General features: G+C 42.9%; 4 protein-coding genes across 4 annotated transcripts; 3 read left to right on the top strand and 1 right to left on the bottom strand.

Moving 5' to 3' along the window:
* Positions 1-1,471: 1,471 nt before the first annotated feature.
* On the top strand, positions 1,472-3,968 carry PCOAH_00036040 (Uncharacterized protein; the record flags this gene model as incomplete). The annotated part of the gene is made up of 2 exons (XM_020060395.1): positions 1,472-3,654; positions 3,791-3,968. The coding sequence occupies 2 exons, from the start codon at positions 1,472-1,474 to the stop codon at positions 3,966-3,968; spliced, it is 2,361 nt and encodes a 786-aa protein (XP_019915533.1).
* Positions 3,969-4,383: 415 nt separating this feature from the next.
* Positions 4,384-6,324, bottom strand: PCOAH_00036030 (Cardiolipin synthetase; the record flags this gene model as incomplete). Its single annotated transcript, XM_020060394.1, has 1 exon — positions 4,384-6,324. One exon carries the CDS (start codon positions 6,322-6,324, stop codon positions 4,384-4,386), a length of 1,941 nt encoding a protein of 646 aa, XP_019915559.1.
* A 1,360-nt stretch (positions 6,325-7,684) lies between these two features.
* Positions 7,685-12,056, top strand: PCOAH_00036020 (Uncharacterized protein; the record flags this gene model as incomplete). Its single annotated transcript, XM_020060393.1, has 10 exons — positions 7,685-7,789; positions 7,927-8,035; positions 8,185-8,280; positions 8,380-8,532; positions 8,684-8,783; positions 8,874-9,021; positions 9,182-9,317; positions 9,457-9,623; positions 9,720-9,998; positions 10,104-12,056. The coding sequence occupies 10 exons, from the start codon at positions 7,685-7,687 to the stop codon at positions 12,054-12,056; spliced, it is 3,246 nt and encodes a 1,081-aa protein (XP_019915706.1).
* A 2,132-nt stretch (positions 12,057-14,188) lies between these two features.
* Positions 14,189-19,254, top strand: PCOAH_00036010 (Uncharacterized protein; the record flags this gene model as incomplete). The annotated part of the gene is made up of 3 exons (XM_020060392.1): positions 14,189-14,501; positions 14,615-19,066; positions 19,189-19,254. The coding sequence occupies 2 exons, from the start codon at positions 15,332-15,334 to the stop codon at positions 19,252-19,254; spliced, it is 3,801 nt and encodes a 1,266-aa protein (XP_019915860.1).
* Positions 19,255-23,151: the final 3,897 nt, after the last annotated feature.

The following is a 23,151-nucleotide window of genomic DNA, read 5'->3' as shown; positions in this document are numbered from 1 at the left end:
AACGTACAATGTTCCTACAAATTATAAATGTGCATAGCATGTTAAGTGTATTACCACAATGATTGTAGAATATGCAAAAATAGAGAGAAGAAAAAAGGGACGGGCAACTCTTAGACATAACGCTAAAGCTAAGAGCGAAATGGGAAAAATGCACAAATGTATCACTTATTAAAAAAAGGGTCAAGTGAATATTGGAAGTGACAGAATTAAGACTTCCTTAAAATGAAGATGGAAGAATGGAGCAGGATAGTATGGAAAGGAAAAAAAAAGGTAAGGCGGGGTAGAGCCATATCATCGACATATATATAGGACTATACAATAAATAAGAGTAACAGGAGGATCTGTATACACCGCAAAAGGAATTGTTTACGGCATTGTACCCATGTCCCTATTCTCAATTCTTATTAATATACATGATGGGATCAAATTGGATTTTTTTTCCCCCCCCCGTCACCGCACGTTAGCGCAAGGTTATATTTTATTTTCACGCCAGGCAGAACGTTCTCACGGGGGGCGATTCCCCCCCTCTTTAGTTCACAACAGAAGCACGAAAACCATCTTCCAAGTTAGGCTCCTCACAACTGTAACTGCTACTATTGCTTTACCTGTCATGTCCACGTGGGGAAGCGTTATACATACTTGAGTTACGAGGAAATGCGGTGGTCACAGCGGGCACACATACATTTGCATGGTGTGCCCCCCTTTTTTTGTGGGTATTTTAAAAAGGGACATTTTCCCATTTAGGTAGATTCCCTTGTGTGCCCCTTTGTGAGTTGCAATTGTGAGATCCAGTTGTAAGCTCCAGTTATGGGGGGAGGTGGCTCTATCGCTTTCCACTCTCCCCCACCTCTTCCGAACATTTTTTTTTTGTGGGGAGGAAAAATAATTACGCCTTCTCCATAATTATCGTGCGGGCAGCTCTTCTCCTCCCCCATTTTTGCCTCAAAAAATATGCGAATAATGCAGCAGCGCACCACGTGTATGTTTTTTTTTTTTTTTTTTTTTTTTTTTTTCTATTGAATTCTTCCTTTGGGCGCACATGGCTTCATTACCACTTAGCTTAACGCGATGCCGATTAAGTTATAGTTTTGCGCGTTAGCATTTGTTGAAAAAATGGAATAAAGTGCCCGCAGGTTTAACTCTTCCTCCTTCCCCCCTTTCCATGTGTACATACACGCAGTTGATCATCTGCACACACATATATTTTTACGTTCTGCTTTTGTTTTGTGTTCTTTGGCATGGTTGTAACTCCTGTTAGTGTGTGCCTTGGGGGGGTGGAGGGTGGAGCAGGATAAGTAGTCCTATTCCTCCGAAACCACGATCACGCACTTACAGTTGAGTGCACATTTTATTGCCCTTTTTTGCTGCCTCTTTTTCTCCGTCCTTTTTTCACCCCCTCTTGTATGCTTCCTTTTATGCATGCCCTTACGCGTCACCACACTGTGTGAATGCACCAGCTTCCTACCATACCATGTTTAAATTTCTGCACGATATAGATGTAGCCAAGAGGAAGCTGATAAACACAATTAACAACAAATTGGCACTCCCCAACGAAGACGATGAGTGCCTCTTCCCGGGGGAGGGAGAAACTATGACCTACGCAGTGGGGACAGGGGAGTGTTCGCTCCCAAGAAAGGGGGACCTTCCAAACGGAGAGGAGGACGACGAAGACGATTCAAGCGAATCTGATGAGGACGACTCGATTGAGTCCAGTGGTGAGGACCTTAGTGAATCCGACGATGATGACAAAACAAGTGTGCTAAATAGACATGAGGAGGATGACCCATGTGAGGAGAAGGAAAAAAGGGAAGACGAAGGTGGAGGGGTGGTATCGAGAAGAAAAGATGCTGCACCGATGTGTGAGCCTCCACACGGGGGTGGCCATGTTCACAGCTCCAGCGAAGGAAATGAAAGAAGTGAAAATGGCAGCGAAGTTACCACGGAGGTAGGAGCCATTCCGGCTGCTCAACCAACCAGAGAATGCAGCGAAAGTATCGAACGTGGCAGTCGCGCCATGCCGCTTTACGGAACCAAAGTGGGTGAAGAAACAAAAAGAAGTTACCCTCCCAGGTTAAAGAAGGAAACGCAAAAGAGGAGGGAAGAAGACGCAAATGCTGGAACGAAGATCCTTGCAGAATCTACCTTCTACAGTCATCTCAAAGAAAAAGTTGCAAAGAATCTGTGTTGCAAAGTTCAAGGTAAGAAGTACGATGAGATGGTGAAGCAAATAATTCTACTAAGAGAACTGTCCAGCGAAGAGGCAAACTCGATGGTGGAGACTGAGAAGGGCCAGTCCAAACAAAGGAACTGCTCTCCTGAGCGATACAGGAAGCTGGCCGAACAGTGCGCCACAAAGATATGCGATCTGGTACTAGGCGATAGGACGAAGCTGCTTGGGAAACCCCCCCTCCTTCACAATGAAGAGGAGGAAAACGTGAAGGAGGAAGTAAAAAACGCTAAAGAAATAATTGAATTAAAAAAGAGAAACAAAATTCTTAACGACATAAACGAAAGACAAACGAAACAACTGTTGCAGCTGTCATGCCAGCTTTCCTCCAACATAAAAAGCGACTCAGAAACAAGTGAACGGAACTACATAAACGCTAAAGTTGACTCCATGGAGAAGGAGCTAACTCAATTGAAGGGAGAAGTGTCTGTCCTGGAAGAGCTTGCAAATGACAAAAATGTACACGTAAAAAAAAACTACGAATTAGGATGTTTAATAAAGTCATTGGAAGCTTCTCTGCAGAAGAAATCCCACCTGTGTGTTTCACTATGGAGGGAGAAACACCAACAAAAGGGAAGATTACAACGGTGCCGTGAGAAGATGCAACGTTTGAGGGAGGACCTGCGAACCTGCAGATCGGCTTTGCTGGAAATGCAGCGCAGGGAGAAAAGACTTGCTTTCCAGTTTAGGGGCCTCATCAGGACCCGTGGTGACAGGAACAGGGGGATATCCCTGCGGTGTCACAAAAAGAAAGGGCGGCTGAAGCTGCGTATCCGAAGCGAAAACGCCACTTGTAATGGTACAGCGGGGGATTCCCCGTCGAGCCATCCAAACGGTGCAGATTTTGAGCGTCACCCGAACAGTGTCCACCCTCCGCGGCGTACAAGCAGTTCCGATCCCCCAAGGTGCAAACCAGCGATGTCCGAGAACCACGCAGCCAATTCCCGCACCAGCGCTGCAGCCAACCGGGATACCCTGGAGGAACTCGCGCAGAAGGTAAATAACTACAAATTTTTTATAGACGAATGGAAGTCCTTATCTGTTAGAAACAAAAAAAAAAAAGACGCGGAATTGAAAGAAACAAAAAAACTTTTATCACAACAAGTTACAAAAAATGAAATGCTAGAAAAGAAATATCAATCTCTTTTGGAAAAAATGAGATCGCTTGACAGGGGTCCAGACAACAAAGGTAGTGACGTGGACAATCGAATCGGTATTGTCACAGATGGAGAGATACATTGTGAAGGGAACCACCAGGACGGGGTCTGCCCCAAAACGAAAGAATTCATAGAAGAAGTAAATTTTCTAACAAGAGAAGTCGAAAAGCTGCGAGAAGACCAGCTGCTCCTGCAGGAGGACGTGAAAAAGAAAAGCACAATTATCCTGCACCTTATAAAGAAGCACGCCCTCAGTGAGGAGCATTTCAGGTAAGCCTCTTCTGCGCGCGACTGGAAGCATGTTCTGAAGTGCCACTCCATTTGCAGATAGTTCTACGTACCTTCTTACATGTAGAATGTCGCTTCACGAACCAACCACCTTACCCCTTTTACCCCCTTATCGCAGATCAGACAACAACCTCCCCATACTCAACAACAAACTAACGTACGATGAAATGAGGAAGATAATGGAGGAGACTCTTATTGAAAACATTCGGCTTCGCTCAGACTTGTTTGCCCTAGCCAAATGCGTCCATGGCGACAGCACTGGATCTTACGCTGGGCAGGAAAACCCTGGTGCGTAGTAAAACCTGGAGGGAAAAAAAAAAAAAAAAAAAAAAAAAAACACTCTTCCAGTTGGTTCTTTCTCCACTTCAGATTATCTTTTCTCTTGGCACTTCCCTTTTTTTTTTTTTGGTGAATATACATTGATCCATTTTGATTGGACGCATTTTGCTACGTCCCTTTTTTTTTTTTTGTCATTTGTTATTTGTTTCCAGACTGGCTAACATGGCTGACCAAGCGGAGAAAGAAGAGTGGTCCTTGTCTACCATCTTCTCTTCCGCTTGCTCCTACCATTTTCAAATGCGCCTTTTTAATTTGCCTTCATTTGTGTTCCCTCAGGGGGGGGGCAGCAGTCAGCCTCAGTGAAAGGTTACTACTGAACTTTGCAGTTATTTGTCCAGACGGATCGTTGATGAATTACTCAGCTGATCAGCGCTACGCGCCCCACATCATGTTGAGGGAGATATTTTCCACGCAGTTGTCCGATAGGTATTTATTCACAATGGCTTTCCGCAGAATAGTCTTCTTGCTGTCCTTGGATAGACCGTCCAAAATGTTTTTTCCGGACAATTTAGCCATATGATAGGCGCAGTAGCTGAAGAATCCCTGAAACACGTTGCGATTGGCCACCTGCGCGAGGGTCACTTGTTCTGATTCGTTTTTTATTTTACTCTTATGCTCCTTCACAAACTGTTCACATATTTTTTTGTCAAAGATGGAAACCATTACTTCTAAGTTACGTCTCGAGGAAAATCGATCCCAGTTGTATGAACCCACGGCACACCACAGATTGTCCACCATGAGGTTCTTTGCATGACAGTGTCTGTTCTGAAAGAAATAAAAGTCGCAGTTTCCCTTTTTTTGTCTCTTCAGGAAGTTGTCTCCTATTCTGGACTCGGCTCGCTTCCGCAGGTTGTGCAGGTAGGAGTTTGCTTTTCCCTGTATGGGTTGATCGCTCTGGTCACTATTGTTGTTGTTGCCGCTACTTACGCTGCCCTTTTGGGACCTCCTCAGAAACTTCTTCACGATGTGATACGTAGCGGGAACGTCGCCCAACACATCCGAGTTCCCAGAAAGGAGGAACGAAATGTCTACCCCGTTGTTCAGGGAAGAAAACAAAGCTCTCCTCAGAAAACCAGGAGGAATAAAATAGCTAGTCGTTATGTAGATATTTTTCGTCGCTCCGTTTTTAATAACCCACTCAAAGGTGGACTGAATGGATCGAATTTTTCTCAGTACATTTGACTCCAGCACTTGCACGAAGCAGGAGTTCCCCTCTTCGTCCTCATATCTTTCCTGTTCCTCTATTGGTTCCCTCGTGATGGACGTTTTTGCCATCTTAAGTGAGTCGATAAAAACATCTGCCAGATCTTTCACTGCGGGTCCTTTCACTTTTATGTGTAAATCGTAGTACTGCAGGAGTTTGCTTTTGTTTTTTTTTTCGTTCTCTTCGGGATGCCCCTCACTTGGGAGTTGGTCCTCGCACCGGTTCGGCATGATTCCCCCGGAGGTGGACACTCCTCCATCCGCTGTGTTCTCTACGTCCGCTTCTTCCTCCACCTCGTCCATGTGGCCCATCCCGTCGCTATGCCAGCCCAAGCCGCTCGGGACAACACTATCGGAAACATTCATCGACCCGCAGTACGCTGCGTTGTCCACTATAATGATCTTTCGATGGTCCCGAAAAAAAATGGGCAACATATTCAGGAAGGAACTCAAAAAGGAATTAAAGAAAAGAACCTGCACATTATTCTCCTTCAATTTGTTCACCCATTTATTCTTAATTTTCAAACTTCCAATATAATCAATCAAAAGAATGACGTCGCATCCTCTCTTCGCCGCATTACATAAACTGTCCACCACCTCCTTGGCTAACTCAGAGTCGTCGAAAATGTAGGACTCAAACCAAATCCTCTTTTTGCTCTTCTCTATAGATCGAAGTATGTCTCTAAAAGCTGTATGTCCATCGTTGTATATTTTTATTTTATTCCCATCAGACACTTTTCCATATTTTTCTTTGTTTTTTTTTAAAATGTATTTCCACTTTTTTTTGATTATTTCCTTTTCCTTTTTGTTTAGGTTTAGCTGTTCTACGTTATCTTCCACTAGCTTTTCTATATCAATTTGTTCCTGTTTTTTTTTTCCCCCTGCCTCTGTATCGTCGTTTTCTGTTCCGCCCTTGACCTGCGGGTCGACTTTCTTCCTGATCTTTTTATACACAGTTCCCTTCAAATCGTGCTGCGCATTCAGTAGGACGTCCAGCTGGGGGGATGTACTTCCAACTGTCGACCCCACAACAGTTTTCCCACCAACCGCTTTTGTTCCCAGCAGACCGCCCCCCACTTCCGCCAAAATGTAGCAGCCGCAAGAACTCATCCTGTGGGGCCCTTTGTGGGGAAAATACAAAGGGCTTCTCTCCCATATCGGGTATGCTCAAAAAATATATAAAAAATAAGAAAAAGGATAACTTGGAAAGGCGCGAAGATTAAGGAATAACCCCAGAAGGACATTCCCATTGAACCGCCCAACACACACCATAAACAAAACCTTCAAAATGGCCAGAAAAAAAAAAAAAAGAAAAAGTGGATATGCGGATAGGCCGTTAAGCTGACCAAGCCCTCTTTTACTCATTCACATGAATGTGTCAGAGTGCTCGACCAGGAGTTCTCTCTCCATCAGCATGGCGGGTTGGAGGAAACACGAATGGGGGGATGGGGGCCTAGCGGAAGCGTAACGGGGGAAGAGAAACGCACAGGAGAACGGTCCCAAATAAACGCCAAACAAAAAATTAAAATAAAAAAATTAAAAACGAAAAATAAAAAAGGCTAGGAGAAAAACCAGGAGTAAAAAATACCACGTTGTTAACTCAACTTGTGAACACCTACCAAAATGAACGACGTGAAAAAGAAACAAACAAAAAATAAATGACTACTTCCAATGTTCTGCTTGAACCCACCCCGACTGCACAAATTGCATGCAGCGTGTAACTCTTCGTGAAATTTTAGCAGGTCAACTCATCAGGGCATTTCTCCGTTGTAAGACAAGCGAACGAAGAAAAAAAAAAAAAAAAAAGGGGAGCCTCGCAAAAATGAGTTATGCCGCTTCAACGCGTCACGTCACGATTCTGCATGCGTCCAGTTAATAGGAGGAGAAGGAGCCCAGATGCGGGCTGGTAAAATTTTCTCACTTCATTTTTTCCCTTCCCTTTCATTCTTCTTTTTCGACGTAAAAAACAGAGCTGAACGGGCGAAAGGCGAGTGCGCGAGCACATCACAAAAAAGAGGCGCGTGCAAACGCATATGCAATTTTCTGCACGCCGAAATTGGCAAAGACGCGTCAGCAAGGAACACACCAATCGTTTATCTTCAGTGTGTACCGTCGCATACCTCTTCAAAAGAACCTTTTTTTGTATTATCATCCTAGAAAAAAAAGAAAAAAAATGAACCCATTTAAGCAAAAACAGTGCCAAAACGGGCATACCTCCATTTAAGTGTGGCTGATTTGCATCTAAGATAGAAGCAGGAGAGGTAGATGCACGTGCATGTATATGTGAGCACGTACTTCCTTTTTTCTTTTTTTTTTATGGGGGGTTTAAAATGAAAGGCCACCGACAGAAAAGGCAACCCTCTCTGTGCTTCTAACACGTCTATTACCACACACATGGTAGCGCATGCTGCACGCCAAAGAAGGAGTGCATTCGAACGGAGGGACAACCAGGAGAGGAAAGTTCACCAAAATGGGGTTCCTACTTCTTTATCCGATTATATGTTGGCTGCTAATAGGGAGTGTCGCCTCCATCTACGACGATAACTTTACGTTCTCGTTTAAGGAGGTGAATAGGGTAAGGAGGGGGAGGTCGACGGGGGACAATCAGACATGCTATACAAACGGGGCGAAGTACATACGAGCGAAAACAACAAACACTGTAGTGTAAACTCCCCCACATACACACACCCCAAATGATTCCTCCCTACAAAGGTAAACACAATCAAAAGTGACGTCCTCAAATTTGAAATAGAGTTAGTTTTATCCTTCAACACAAAAAAGGCTGCAAAAGAATTTTTCCTAACGGCGTTGATCCCTGCCAGTAAGCCTGCATCTAAGTGCACCACGGGGTGGGTACGTAGGTGCGCGTGTTGTGGTTGCTGCCCTAGGTTGGTTTCGCTTCGACTCGCAGAGAGAGGGAAAAACGATGTTTATGCGTCTCCACCTCCTTTCATCCCTTTGATCCCCAAGAAAACCTGCGCGTGTTGGCCTTCCAAAGAGAAGACGACAAGGCTGTGCAGGAAAATGTGCAAATTCGCCTGAACAAGGAGGCTGCGGCAGAGAAAGGTAGGCCCTCCACGCACTTCTGTACCTGTTTCTCCAAAATGTGCACTCACAAAGTAGAGGCTCATTCTGGGCCATATTTCTTCCCCTCACCGAACTCAGACCCATGTGATTATCTAATCACGTCCAAGATGTACCTTCTGAAGCTCTCCACGGAGGAGCTTAAAAAATTCAAAATTTATCGCTACCCATTTGAGAACAAAGAGAAGCCACCACCCATCCCCCCCACATACGAATACTCAGAGCACTCGCTAAGTAATTAAATCCATTTAACCAGGCGTGTAGACATATACCGTCAGCCAGATCCAGAGATACACGCGCAGAACTGCGCTCGGTGTATAGAACGATCGAATGCACCTATATATGTGTGTTCTTTTTTTTTCTCTACCCTGCCACCTCTGCGCAGAAAACTTCTTCCCCAGCGAAGGAACCATCTACCCCTCAAACTACTTTTTAAAAATCTCTGTAGAGGTTGCCAAGGGTGGGTTCAGCTCGGATGGTATTTGGTGAGTCGGCTGGCATGGCGAGGGCCACCGTCACAAACACATAGCCATGTGGACACCTCCGCAAGCAACCCCCAAGTACCCCCCTCGCAGGATTTTTGCCCTAGCCGAAAAGAACAACTCTAACACGGGGAATCAGGAGTGTACAATTTACTCGAATGAGTTGGCGGAGGTGTTTCTCCCGATGGTTACCCACAACGACCTCTTCCTCCTGTACTGTAACAGCGCCACCAACGCGGAGGTAAGAAAATGAATAAAATAAAATAAATAACTTATGTTCATGGGTGTGTGTCCCCTCATGGGTGTCGACCTTTCCGACGTGATCGGCCTGTCTCCATGTCTTCCTTAACCAACTTAAACACGCAATATTCAAATACAATTGCATTTACACACTCTCGAAGCTGCTCAACTTAGTTCCCGACTTGAGAAGAAGTTTCGACGTTAAAATATTTTCCACCAAAACGTTTTATGGGGCCGAGGGGGTGAAGTACACGGTTCAAATGAGCTTAGGCCAAATTGCGCCTGCGTTGAAGCTGGGTAGGAACTTGAGGGCAAGGTTCCTTCCGAACCTTTAGGAGTGCAAACCATCGCAACTGTGTACACGCGTATCATATACCTACGCATGTACTCATTCATTTGTTTCTTCTTCTTCTACTCCCTTCTGGTTCCCCCTAAGACCAAGTGGTGATCCACCTGAAGATGCCCGCAGACCTCTGCTACGCCAACTCCTGCTTCAGTGCAAACAAGGAGGACCCATGCCGCAACGTAAAGGCCGACCCCTTCGAGCAGTGCACGTACACCTTCCGGAACTACGAGTTTGTCTTGAAGTCCAGCGCGAGCGAGGTGGGACAAACGCAGCGCCTTAATTGCCTAGTTGCCTATCCTATTAACCGATTAACCGTCTAACCTATTGCGCACCTTCGATCTACCCCCCCGAAGGATGTGAAGGACCAAGTCGAAGTTCTGCTAGAAAATATCAACCACCCCCTCATCAACCTGGAAAGCGACAAAAACTGGACCATAAACCTCCTCACCGTAGATAACTCCAATTTCGTCATCAGACAGGAACATAAAGAAATCCTGGAGAAGGCCTCCAACGATCTGTGCTCTAAGAAGTTCATCAGCAATTTTGTGAACGTTCATGCGGACAACATCATGTGGATGAAGTCCCACCTAGCGGTGGTGCCCACGCCTAAGTTGACGCCTCTCATAGTGGAGGTAACGCAGAAGGGGCGGGTCGCCACGTAGGCAACGGCTTATTCGGCCACTTAGCACACTGCTGGACACGCTGCTTATCCTACCACTTGCCACCATCCTGCGCAGCCAACCAACCAGCACGGCCTGATGGAGAATCCCCTCCTAGTTGAACTGAAGCTGCGCTTTCCGGAGACACACCTCTTCAACAACTGCACGGTGGAGCTCAAGACCATTCACAGTTTCGCGTCAGTAACAAGCAGGAGCGAACATCGACTGGACCACCACAACTTGAAGCTGATGTTACCCAATTCGGCCTTCAAGCCAGTCCAAGATGATCAGCACCGATTGCATGTCCAAATGAAATCCATCAAAAACAATGACTTAGTAAAGTTCGCCCTCAACGTTACAAAGTACAACAGTAGGGACTACTGGAAGATCACGATTAGCTGCCTAAATAGTGAGAACGAATACATAAGGGAAGCACAGGCCCTGTTTACATACCCGATAGAAAATAAAAAGATGTTCCTAGGAGACCTTTACTTTGCAGAGAAGCTCGCCAACAACACTTACCTCTTCTACCTGAATGTATTCCTGTTCGATGAGAAGGAAGTAGAAATTAAATTGTCCCTCCAGGATGGCTCCACCCCTTTGGTGGCATCTCCCCATATTGTAATGGACACAAAGGAGAAAGCGCACCTAACTGACACGTGTGACGCGTATGTCCACACTTCCTGCTACGATTTAGTGTACCACGAATGCTCGAAAGAGCACCAAACTATATTGTACAAAATTAACTCATACAGATCGACGAACAAGCACTTCACTGTGTTATTCCCACTTGTTATTCCAGAAGGAGAGAAACAATTCACCTTACAAATGAGTGTGGAAACGAAGAAGCATGCGAAACGTGTACAGAGAGATCTACACGTAGACATGGACCATATAGTAACTCATAACGCCAAAACCCCTTGCGTAAATAACCTTATCATAGCATTGCGAAAATATCAATTGTATGAGTCCCATTTATTTCTTCTCTTCAGAGCAGTGAATTGCTACCGAGTGTATGAACCCTTCCTGATTAATCATCATAACAGTGAAGGCTTCCATGCAAAGACCGATTCATCACAGTATGGAGACAAATTCACCTTCCAGAAAACGTACAGACAGACATTTCCTGTGAACTATGAATCAGTATCGCAGTTCATTTTCGATCATCACCTAATTAGTGTTATCACCATTATCCTAATTGATGATGCGTTTTTTTTAAATTCACGCATGCGAAGTGGAGAAAAAGAAATTGTTGAATTTTTTAAAAAAAAAATCCTCCCCCTTCCATACAATAAATATTACCTCGTTAATTACACCAACCAAAATGTACTCATCAGTATGTACACATATGTCGATGCTGATAAGGTCAAAATTGATATTGTCCAGAAATCTTCCGACGTTCAACACGTCGTGGCAGCTTTGAATAAAGTCATCTCCTTTGCTGAATATATAAAGGCGAAGGAGAGACACTACATGCACAGCGAGTACAGCATTTTATTGTTAACCGACACGGAAGGAATGGACACCGTGAGAGCGGCTACAAGTCCATATGTCAAAAACGAAAATGATGTCGAGAAAATTTTTTCGAGGATTTACGTCCTATCCTTTGAAAAGGGGCAGGACTTTTCAAACAATCGTATGTATAATGAGTCCATTCAGAATGTGGAAAATATGTACACATACAATAAAAAAAAAACGGACCAAATTTTCTTCACTTCATTTCACAATTACACGGTTGATGAGGAACTCATGGTGCACTATGCCAAGGCCGCGCTCCAAGATTATCTCCTCCTGCACACACAGATTTATAAAACGGCGTGGTACTTAATAGGCATATGCAGATACAACGTCGTGAAGAACAGCCCTACCTCTCGAAAACTGCACTTGTTCTACGTGAACAAGAACGTTAAAACTGTCACGTATTCCATTTCGGCTGACGAGGCCAAGGGTGTGCTCGACAACTCCTCCGCCGATTCCTACCAGGACATGTGCAACATTTTCACACAGCTGCAGTTGCTGGGGCATAGGTAGCGGTGTGCCCGGCCATTTGTTAGACTTATTCCAAATAGTCCTTCTTAAAAGAGATGAAAAAGATAGAAAAAAAATTTGACTCGTTCATGCAAATAGCTATTTTTTGAAAAAAAAAAAAAAAAAACCTGACCTAGCCATACAAATAGCCACTTTCTAAAAAAAAAAAAAAACGCGGCAAAGTAACAGCTAGCTGGAATGTTTTACCTATGCACATTCGCCCACACGTGTGTGCAATTTTTTCAAAATTAATTTCATTCTGCGCAATGCTGGCGTGCGCTCTACACCAAAGTTCATCCTTTTAACGTAAGCATTTCCGCCAGTTGGAGCCTTTTCGTAAAAGCTGCGAGGAAGATGCAACATAACTAATGTAGCAGTGCTATTGTTGTGTGTGTGTATGTGGGGTGGGAGGGTCTACCCTATTGAATATCTTCTTTTCTACAATCGTTTCACCTCCACCAAACGCGTACATGTTGTTACCCTGGTTCGTTATTTTTGGGAAATGCACGTATCAGCGCAGTGCACAGATGACAACGTCTACACAAATTTGTTCGTACTAACCTGCAGTGGTAAATGGTTAAACTTTTGCGAGACTCCTGAAAATGCGCACCTTTCGTCAGTATAACTTAATATAAAAATGCCTTAGGTCCACCGCGGCGGGGAATCGCCTCTCCGGATTCGTAACGAGAGGGGCGTTATTTTGTGTCTGCATCCGTGCAGTTGTTTGTAGGTCTACCCATTTGCTGGTGTTTTGTGCAAATTTACAAAGCTGGGTTGAAGCGATGGCAGCATGCGAAGCGCGCCTGGAGGACAAAACTTATAACTTTTAAAAGGTCATCCTGCTCTCTTCTCCGTGGGCCTGCCAAGTTCGCCTCGCACGAGTGGGTATTCAAATGTACATGTATACATATCTACACGTGCGTTCTCTTGCCGTACTTCCCCAAGGCAGTCGCGTTTTTTTTCTTTTTTCTCCACATTTAAGTTGTGCGCGAATGGCAAGGTTACGTTTGCAATAACGTCGGTGGTTTTTCTCCCTCTAAGGGTTCCTCCGCTTAGGAATTTTTTAACCTTTTGAAAGCCTCCACCCTTTTTGCCCTTAACATTTTTACTCGACTTGTACGTGCTTTCATATACGCCGAGGACGCGAAACCGCAGTGCAATATGTACATGCGTATTATATATATATGTATATATATTACATATGAACGTAATAATGCGGGTGGCGGATCCCTAAATCGGTTCATGTTTTTTCGAGGAAGGAAATTATTTTCAATTGGTTCAAGTGCTTTCATTTGTAAATTTCCTGCATAGTTCTGTGCCCATAATTTTTAGGCGCCACCGATTGCCACCAATCACCCCTCTTCATTTTGCCTTTTTTTTTTTTTTTTTTTTTCGCGTAAAACATATGTACATGTTTTCTTTTTTTTTTTTTGTGATTTTCCCGAACGTGGTTATTATGCATGTCGCTAAGCGTTCGCCTATTTTCCTGTTTTACCATTTTCCGTTTTTTCATTTTCCGCTTTACCATTTTCCGCCTTATCGTTTGCCGCTTTACCGTTTTCCCTTTTGTTTTTCCCCCCTTGAAGAGTACAACTGGAAGGAGCGTGTCCGGGAAATTTTTATCAAAGGGGTCGACGACGGAGCAGCAACGAATCGCTTGCGAATACAGACGTGGTAAAAAATATAAATAATTCAATGCTTCTACCCCTTCCCGTGGGATGTTCTCCCTTTTCCGAGCAAGGAAACATCTCCGCTATTGATTGGCGATGCCCAGATGTGTCTGCCCACGTAGCAAGAACGAAAAAGGCAGTCACATAAAACAACGTGATAAACAAGTTTGACAGGGGCCAGGGAAAAAAAAAAAGAGAGAGGAAATACCACCGACATGCTGAAGATGTTATGGTCTTCACAATTTTGAGCACCCGCAAGTAAAACAATTTTCCCCGAAACGGTCGCTTCATTGTGTTTTAGGCGTTCGCATTGTAAGGAGGGGGACCACCAACCAATAGCTTCCCTGACGAGGATATATCACTCATAACGGTGGAAGAACGTTCAGAGCCAAACACAACAACGCACAGGTACACTGTTAGTACAGAGATAAACGGCGAGCTAGCCACCTATTCAACGGTGCAAAAATGGAGGGGGGAAAAAAAAAAAAAAAATTTTCCTTCCAAGGGTACTTCAAAAAATCGGCAGCGTCCACCAGCAATGAGCAGAAGGACAACCAGAATGACCACATGGATGGTGACCACGTGAATCAAGAGCACACGATTGAAAGGGACGAATTGGATGTAGAGTTCAGCAGCCATGTAAGGACGCAGTTTTGTAAAAATCCCTTGGGGTTGGTTGCTTATTACCGCTGCACAGAGGGGAAACACGCCACTTTGGAGGATTCCTCCGGGTGCCACAGGTCAGCGTCTATCCGCAACTATCGGGAACAGGATGCAGGTAAAGCCTTGATGAGAAGTCCATAGAGTGCGTATGATTCTGTACGTCTTTTGTGTTAGTTGATTCATTTGCCCCTTCCCACCGTCGTTTTTCTCCCACCCCCCCAACTGTAGACTCCCCTTGGATGTTCAAGCTAAAAAACAAGGAGGTAGTCGACCTGGAAAACAAGAGGGGAGAAAAGGCCAAGGCAAACTACTGCCTGAAGCTGAGTGGAAAATCCAAGTACTACCTCAAGGTGGAGTCGGACAACTGTCTAGAGCTCCTGGGAGGAAACTACTGCACCAATGAGAGGGCCATAAGGATAAAAAAAGAAATTTCTAAAAAATTAGGAAACGAAAACAATGAAGGATTTACATTCCAAATGTGGATTGGAATAAAAGAAGACAAACTTTTTATGGAAGAGGAAAAAAAAAAAAAAAAAAAAAAAAAAAAAAAAATATATTTGTTTAATACAAAAAGGGAAGGACGAAAAGTACCAATGGAGTATACATCTAGTGATAGACAACGACGAATGCTATTTCCTTATCGACTTCAAGAATGAGAAGTTCCGATTTGATTCCTTTCCACTGGGACATTTAAAAACAAAAAAAATCAATGACTACTACTGGAGCCACGTGTCTATTATCTTTAATCTTACCATCGATCTAATTTACGTTATTCTAACTGGAGAAGATAGTTACTTTTTACAAAAGTGCAAAAATACGTACGCCATTTTTTACAGTAGTGTTCTTTATCCTACCAACTTTTTTACGGACAGCTCAACGTCGTTGCCTCTTTACCTCGGGGCCAAACCGTACACTGAGTTTGGAGATTCCGATGGGAATGAAGACATGGAGGGAGAGGACAACGCGTTCGCAAAAGAAACGAAGAGCAAAAATGGGAGATCATCCAAGTCTAGTAGAAGCCACAAAGGGAATAGCGAATTTGTATCCTTCCTCATCACCGAAATAAGGCTGTTTGCGTTAAGTAGATCTGCCGACCTGGTGGTTAAGGAATGTAAAAGTCTTTTGGATTGTGCCTGGCTCGATGGTGCCAATGATGAACACCCAAATGGGGGGGCAGAGTCAGAGGAGGCGCTAAATGGATTTACGGAACACACCGATCGTGGTAACCTAAGTGGCCTACCAGAAGGGAAAGATCCAAACAGCGCAAAGAAGCATTCTAGGAAGGACAGAAGTGGTGAGGCCAAATCGAGTGATAACCAGTGGGGCAAACTTAGCAGTGATGACGAGGGTGAATATGCCGCCTTGTCCAATGGGATCCAGGGGAAAGGCGGCCTGGATGAAGGGGACGACATCAAGAATAGGTGGAACGAGTTCAACAAGGAGATTGAGAAGATGAAGGAGAAAGTCCACAGGTTTAGCGACGAGATGAAGGGGGGAAGTGATGACCGCAGTGACAACGGCAACGATACTGGCAATGCGAATGGTGCTACCACGCCCTCGCTGCACCCTCACCGTCGTCACCCCTCCCAGGAGGACTTCTTCAAATTCGACTCGGAAGAAGAGCAGGACAATTCAACGCAAGACGATTTCTTTTTCAAACCGGGAAGGAAGAACAATCCGAAGGGCAACTCTCCCACCGGTGATGACATCTTTGCAAAAAAAAAGAAACGCGATATAAACAAGAAGGCAGACAAGTACGATTCGAATAAGTCTGCCCAATTGAACACAAGGAGAAAAGATGATTCCGCTTTTTATTTTAACTTCTCTGATGAAGGTGGGGAGAAGAGGGAGGAAGAACAATCAGATGCCAACCAGTTAGATGCACCGGAAGACAGCGAAGAGGACCAAACAGTAGGAGTGAAGAAACCATCCTTCGAAGGAGAAACCTCATCAGGAAAAAAACACACCCATTCTGTTGATCAGAAGGAAAGTTCCCAAGTCGGAGTAAAAAGCCCTATGAAAAAGTACCTTAACAAAATCGTGAAGGAAAAAAATGGAGATGAACCAGAGGAAGATGCAGAACCGGATAGCCATTACAACCAAGAAGATGTGAACCTACTGCTGAATGAACTAAAGGATAAGTTCGAAAGCGAATTTGTGGACATTATGATAGACAAACTGGGACAAAAGTTCCATCTAAAAGAAAAGGACAAGCAGAAAATATATTCTAGCTTTAAATCGAGTGCAAAGACAGAAAAGGAGCAGGTGGATTCGGAGTGCATCAAAGAAAGGTATCTTGCATTAGTAAAAATGAAAGAGGACAGAGAGCAAAACAAACTACATGAAGAAATAAAGGAGGAGTTGAAAAAAGTTAAGGAGCAATCCATTGTGGAGAAGAACCTAAGTAGCTACATCAAGGACAACCAGTTACTGAACGAATACTATATAAAGAAGTACAGTTACGCTGGAGAGAAGCTGAGTGACGAGGAGAGCGAAGAAAACTTTCCCCAGGAAACATGGATGTATGAGAAGAAATTGCCTGGCGGGGATGAACAGAAGGAGGGGGCACTCAGTAACTCTAATTCGGTTAGGGGAGAATCGCACACCTCGGATAGGAGTCACTCCATTGTGAACTTGCAGTACCAGGACGGAAGTCACGTCTTCGCGGAGGGAAGCAGATCCAGCAGCAGTGAACAGCTAACCGCACAGATAGGGGTAAACAGGAATGACGACTTCCATCCAAAGGAGGGGGAACTCCCCAAAGAGCGCGTCGAGCAAGAGGAGAAAAAGTCCGAAATCAGTGACTTCACTTTTATGAAGAGCAGCAGTGGGCGTGGCGGGCACATCAGGCGCAGCGGTGAGCTATCCATGCAAGGTAACGATGCCCCCCCCCAAGCAGATGAGCTCCGAATGGTCCCGTCGAACGAGACCGACTTGTTAGCTGAGGAGGGGGAAAGCAGGAAGAGCATCTCCAACTTCCTAAGCGAAGAAGAACCAAAGCATGGTGAAAATAAAATCAACCAAGCAATAAAAACAGGAAAACATTACTACCAATTTATATGTCCACTGACCCCCTATGAATTATTTCTCCTGAGGAGGTTCCACAAAAAGGGAATCAACGAAGAGCTTAAGGAATTTAGAAATAAAAAGTACCTCTCTTGTGATAAGCAGCTGATCCCAACGGGAGGCATCTGTAGAACCCCCCTTAACGTGGCCTACATAAAATACAAAATAACAATGATGAAGTCCATGCTGAAAAGTAGCCGAAGGTGCATTCAGGAAAAGAAGTTCAAGAAGGGGCTAAAAGTTTGCATAAAAAATGGAGAGTACATCAAAAATTTTGTCAGCAGTTACTGCGTGTTGAAAAGGAGGGAGCTGAATCGGAACTCCTCCCCACCATCCTCCGTGAGATCTCCTGCAGAACCCCCCTATCAATATTCCGATTTCTACCTAAATGTGGACAACGCATACATCACCATGGATGAGTTGAAAAATATTTTAAAGACCAATGTGAGGAATATAATCATCTGTAAAATTTTTATTTTAATCAAGGAGTACAAAAAGTACAAGTACATTGAAAATTCGTCCCTCATTTTAGCCCTACAGTCTGTCCTTTGTCGGATCGTAACCAGCTATACATTGTTGAGAAAGATTTTGAAAAAGTTTATCCTGTTGCTTTTCCTGAGGGGTTGTCTGAGTTGCGTAGAATCTATGTGTAGCTTTCTCTTCCTGATGTACCCGAAGGAACGGGACCACCCGCTTGTTGCTAAAGTATATTCCCTCTGCAGGAACTCCTTTTTAATATACTCCACCTGCTACAAGAGCAATAAGTATGCCATGATTAATAATTACGATATGAACTTTGAGAAGTGCGTGGAGTTTTTTTCTCCAGAGTGGGGCTACTACATCTACACCACCAGCAACTTTAACATCTTCTCCTCCAGTGTGAAGTTCAATGGCTTCTTGAAAAGGGACACGGACTTCTCCGCCATACGGCAGGTGGGGGAACAAAAGGAGGAACAACAGGAGGATCATCAGCAAGAGCAGCAGCAGGAGCGGAAGGCCATATGCGGTATGAGTAGCTCTGCGGGTAGCGGCCCCATTGTTGGTGAACCTTTGGGGGACGCACATCCCCATGTGGATGTAGGGCCCAGTGCGGACCTTACCCAACTGCCGGAGGACGACCTCCCGAGTGAACCCACAAACATGGGCAAACTCGCAACCGTAGATGTGTGCAAAAATGTAGAAAGTACAAACAGAGAGGAACCCAAGAAAAACGATTTATACACATACCTAACCAACTATGAAAAGAAAAAAAGGAGTTACTACATCATTGATGATAACATGAAGCGCATCGAGTTCACTAGGAAAGGAACGAATCACAATTTGGAGACCTTTCTCCAGATGGGAAACCCAAATGAGAGCTCAACCGAACAGAGCAAGCAGGACCAGTTGAATCGGCTTATGAGCAAAGTGAACCGTGACGTATATCTGAATTCTTCCGGCTCCTGCACGAATGCCAACTTTTTGGGGCACTGCCCCCACTGCAAGCATGCCTTCAACCTCTTCACTCGATCGTGCAAGGTGTGCCAGCGGTACGTGCACGTGTGCTACTACCTGCTCATTCACTGTACCTACAAGTATCACTGCGAGTTGTGCGACGCAACATACTCAGAGAAGGTAAGTTCCACCGGTTCGCCACGCGCATGTGCGGACGCACATATGGACATACTTGTGTGCACCCCCCCATTGACATCCCTTTTTTTTTTTTTTTTTTTTTTTTTTTTTTTTCTTCCCTGCAGTGCCTGGAAAAGTTCTCAAAGGGATTCACCTGCTTTTACTGCGGGCTGTTTTTCATCCGGAAGTGAATCCACCTTGTGGAAAAAACATTTACGTGGAATGTTACGTTATACAGGGGGAGCCTAGCACACAGTTCTATGGCCCTTTCGAAGTTGATGAATTCGCCCTCCCCCCTGTACTTTCTATTTTTTCCGTGCCTTGCGAACTGCGAAACGTTTGTTACGTTCAATGCGCTTTCTTCTGTAGACCCCCGTCTGCAACATTTTTTTTTTTTTTTTTAATTAAATAATTTTTAAGGAGTTTTTTTTTTTTTATTTTTTCTTTCATACATGTTTGTTTAAATAAAACATCAGGGAAAATATTCCAAACAATGCGCGAAAAAGGAAAAAAAGGATGTAGCTGACATTTTTGTCAGAATATTTGTGTCTTTAAAAAATGAAAAAAAAAATTTTGAAAATAAAAAAATTTATGAAGGTAAAAAATTTTAACAAAAAAAAAAAAAAAGTTTTAATGAATATATTTTGTATCTTCAATAAAAAAAATTTACCAAACAAGTCCAAACAAAGAGAAAAAAAAATTTTTTAACTTATTATTAATTACACATGAACATGTAAACACTTTTCTACAACACAGAAAAAAGAAGGGGAAAAAATAAAAATATAGGAACATTCAGGTAAAGAAGTGTAATATATGTTAATAGGAGGGGGAGCTTAAGCATCATAGTTCGAATGTAATATATAAATGAACCCCTTATGGTATATTCACCAAGGAGAAAAAGAAAAAAGGACTCCTTAAGAAATTATTAATTTAAAAAAAAAAAAAGAGGAAAACCTGCATGCACTCTGAGGAAAAGAGGAAGGAAGAACCTAAACCCATTCTGCTTTCCATTTCTGTGACTTCACAATATATGATCCACGTTATTAAATTTGGAGCATCAGGAACAGATGATATTATGACTGTGTAGGCACATATCTACATAATCCTCCTGAAGAAATTATCCACCACCTTGGGCTACTTCTATATGTTTCGTACGATAAAAAAGGACGGGAGGGAGGAAGAAATTGTCCCCTTAATATTCATATAAGTGTCCTGAAAGGTGCTACTCCGTAGGGAAGGAAATTTCCATGAATTCTTCTATGGAAATTACTAAAGAGAATCATTAGGGAAAAACGTCATAGCACATATTTACACCCTGCGATTATGCACATTGGGGAATAACTGCTTGTACAATCTGGCCTACGATATTAAGAACATAACTTTTCAGGAGTATTACATGGCTATACATTACCTGAACAGATATGTGGAAGACTCCAACTGCTACGATGATATATTTTCTTTGTTGAAAATTTTAGCCAAAAATTTAGAAATACGAAAGATACCTAGTTTGTACAATGAAGAGGAACAGAAAGAATTGCTAAATTCGTTGACCGTTATCACCAAGCAGATGAAAAGCGGGTATTCGTACTTCACCCCCGACCCTGTGAGGAGTAGTCCCAGTGAAGGGGGGGAAACCGCAACTGGGATGTCCCCATCCGACCGGTTTTCCTCCATCATATTTAAGTAGCGATGTAGCGGTCGCGTCCCGTTAGAGGATCCACACTTCGCACCATCAGCACAGCTTCGTCTTCTGCGCATCTATTTCCATTGAGTGATCTCAATTTATTATTTTTATTTTTTTTTTTTCGTAACGCCCTTTTTTTTTGCCCTGTGGAGGGTTGCAATGTATTTGCGTGTTTGACATATAGAGAGGTAAATCTACTTGCGCGTACGTTTGTATGTGTGTCTATACACTGTTGGGCTTGCGGAAACAGCCCGGTCGCCCTTCAACCTGTGTTGCAACACGTTCAGCCTAATTCGAATCTTTTTTCAATTTCACACCTTTGCTGGAAAGGTTTTTTTGCAAAAAAAAAAAAAAAAAATTAACAGACAGGGTAGAAGTGATCCGTTCAAAAGAGTGGCATGCTTATCGCTTCGCATTAAGGTTCTCCCCTGATGACCCGACCCCCCGCGGGGGGATTCGTAAAAAGTGTTGCTATTATACAATCGTCGTCGAGAGTGTCCATTTTTGGATGTGTCCACTCGCTAGATGAAGTTACTCATCGCGCAACTGCCTCGACACCGGTGTGCTTTCCTTGCGTGAATATGTGTCTTTGCAAAACTTTCAATACTCCTCACCTTCGTACTCCTGTTTTTGTGGGCGCAATATAACCCCCACCAACACCACCACTACGTAAGATAATGATAAGAACTGTTACACCTTCTAAAAATTTTGCGCATATATTTATTATGACTAGAAATTTTTTTTACTTTTTGCACTAAAAAATTGAAAAAAGAAAAAATAGAAAAGGAAAAAAAAAAAAAAAAGTCTTTACTTCTTTCACGTCCTAACACATGCAAAGAAAATATGATTCATACATTCCTAAAAAAAACAAAAATTAATACACTCTATAGAAACCTCTAAACAGCCGCAACCCCAAACATACATACTTACACCTTCCCTTACACCATTCCTCCACCCTTTTTACACCTAGAAAAAAAAAGAAGGGGGGGCGGACTTACTCCCTACTCTTTTTTTGAAGTGTTTTTTTTTTTCGTTCATTTTTTCTCCACCCATTATACGTGAACATTGAAACAAAAAAAACTTTTGAGCGCATAAACATGCACATATGCATAATTCTAATGGTTCAAATATATAATTAGCTCCTATGACACTCTTAGAAAAGTGCGTTGTCGAAAAGTGCATACCACATCTTTTTTCATAGAAAGGGAGGGAGGAATACGAATCACTCCCACTACATTTGAATATTATAATTATATGTGCAATTAAAAAAAATGAACTACCCTTCTTTCTTAATTATGATTATTCTTTTTTTTTTTTTCTATATATATATATTTTATTGTGTACGTTGTAATGTTAAATTCTTTCTTCATTTAAAAAATATATATATACACCTACATTAAAGCAGTTAATGAAATGCGCCCAAAAGGCCTAATAAACATTTTGTATTATAAAGAAAATAAGCATACAACTTATTCATGTAAATTAGAAGAAAATTTTTTTTTCACTTTTTATACTTTTTTTTTACACTAAAAAATAAAAAAAAAAGAATCAAACAACATGATATCATTTGCGAGACTTTCAATATTGTTCTTTGTTTTATCCTCCTGGCGGAATCCTAACCATGTATGACGGCAAAAGCTCTATTTCTAAAATTCGCATAATCACTATTATTAAATTTTTTCTTTTTTATTAAAAATGGGAAAAAAGGAAGGAAAAAATATATATATTTTTTCCCTTTCATTGCCATTTTTTTCTTTTTTTAGGTGAGTGCAATGGGCACATCATCAAAGGGTGCCAGTGTGGAAGCCCCGCGGGGGAAGGAAAAAAATACCACCTTAGGTGTGAAGACCGGTGTTAAAACCCTATACAAGCAGGGTGGTGATGCAAAGCAGCAGAACAAACCAAACACACCACCAAATAAAGCACAATGTTCAAAGAAGAAAAGCTGGTACGATGGCTTTTTAAATAAACTCGCGGGCTCCGATATTAAGGGCGGAACGTGGATCCGACTTGCATTAGCCTTTTTCTTTCTTTATCCACTAGCTTCGTCCGTGGTAATTGCGGTTGCACTCATCGTTGCTATGACGTCCTCAGCTTCTGTTGCTGCGCCCTATGAAGTAGTACTCACAGTTGCAATAGCACTTCTTATGATAATAGTTTTAGCGTACTTAGTCATATTAGTAGTATGTTATCGTTCAAAAACATGAAATAAATGTATTGAAAAGAACATAAAAATACAAAATTGTACGGGGTAAGGGGGAAAATGAGGAGCTTAGCGAATCAATGATAGTATCATAATTATATTTTAGTAGACAATATGAATATTAAATTATGATTTTGCACATATTTCTCTAAAAAAATGCAGTAGCACCCTATATTGTAGTTGTAATAAGGCTTATTCATA

Source organism: Plasmodium coatneyi, chromosome 11 (genome assembly GCF_001680005.1).
Source record: "Plasmodium coatneyi strain Hackeri chromosome 11, complete sequence".
Taxonomy (NCBI): Eukaryota; Apicomplexa; class Aconoidasida; order Haemosporida; family Plasmodiidae; genus Plasmodium; species Plasmodium coatneyi.
The sequence above is the reverse complement of the archived record's forward strand: the minus strand, read 5'-3'. Positions and strand labels throughout refer to the sequence as shown.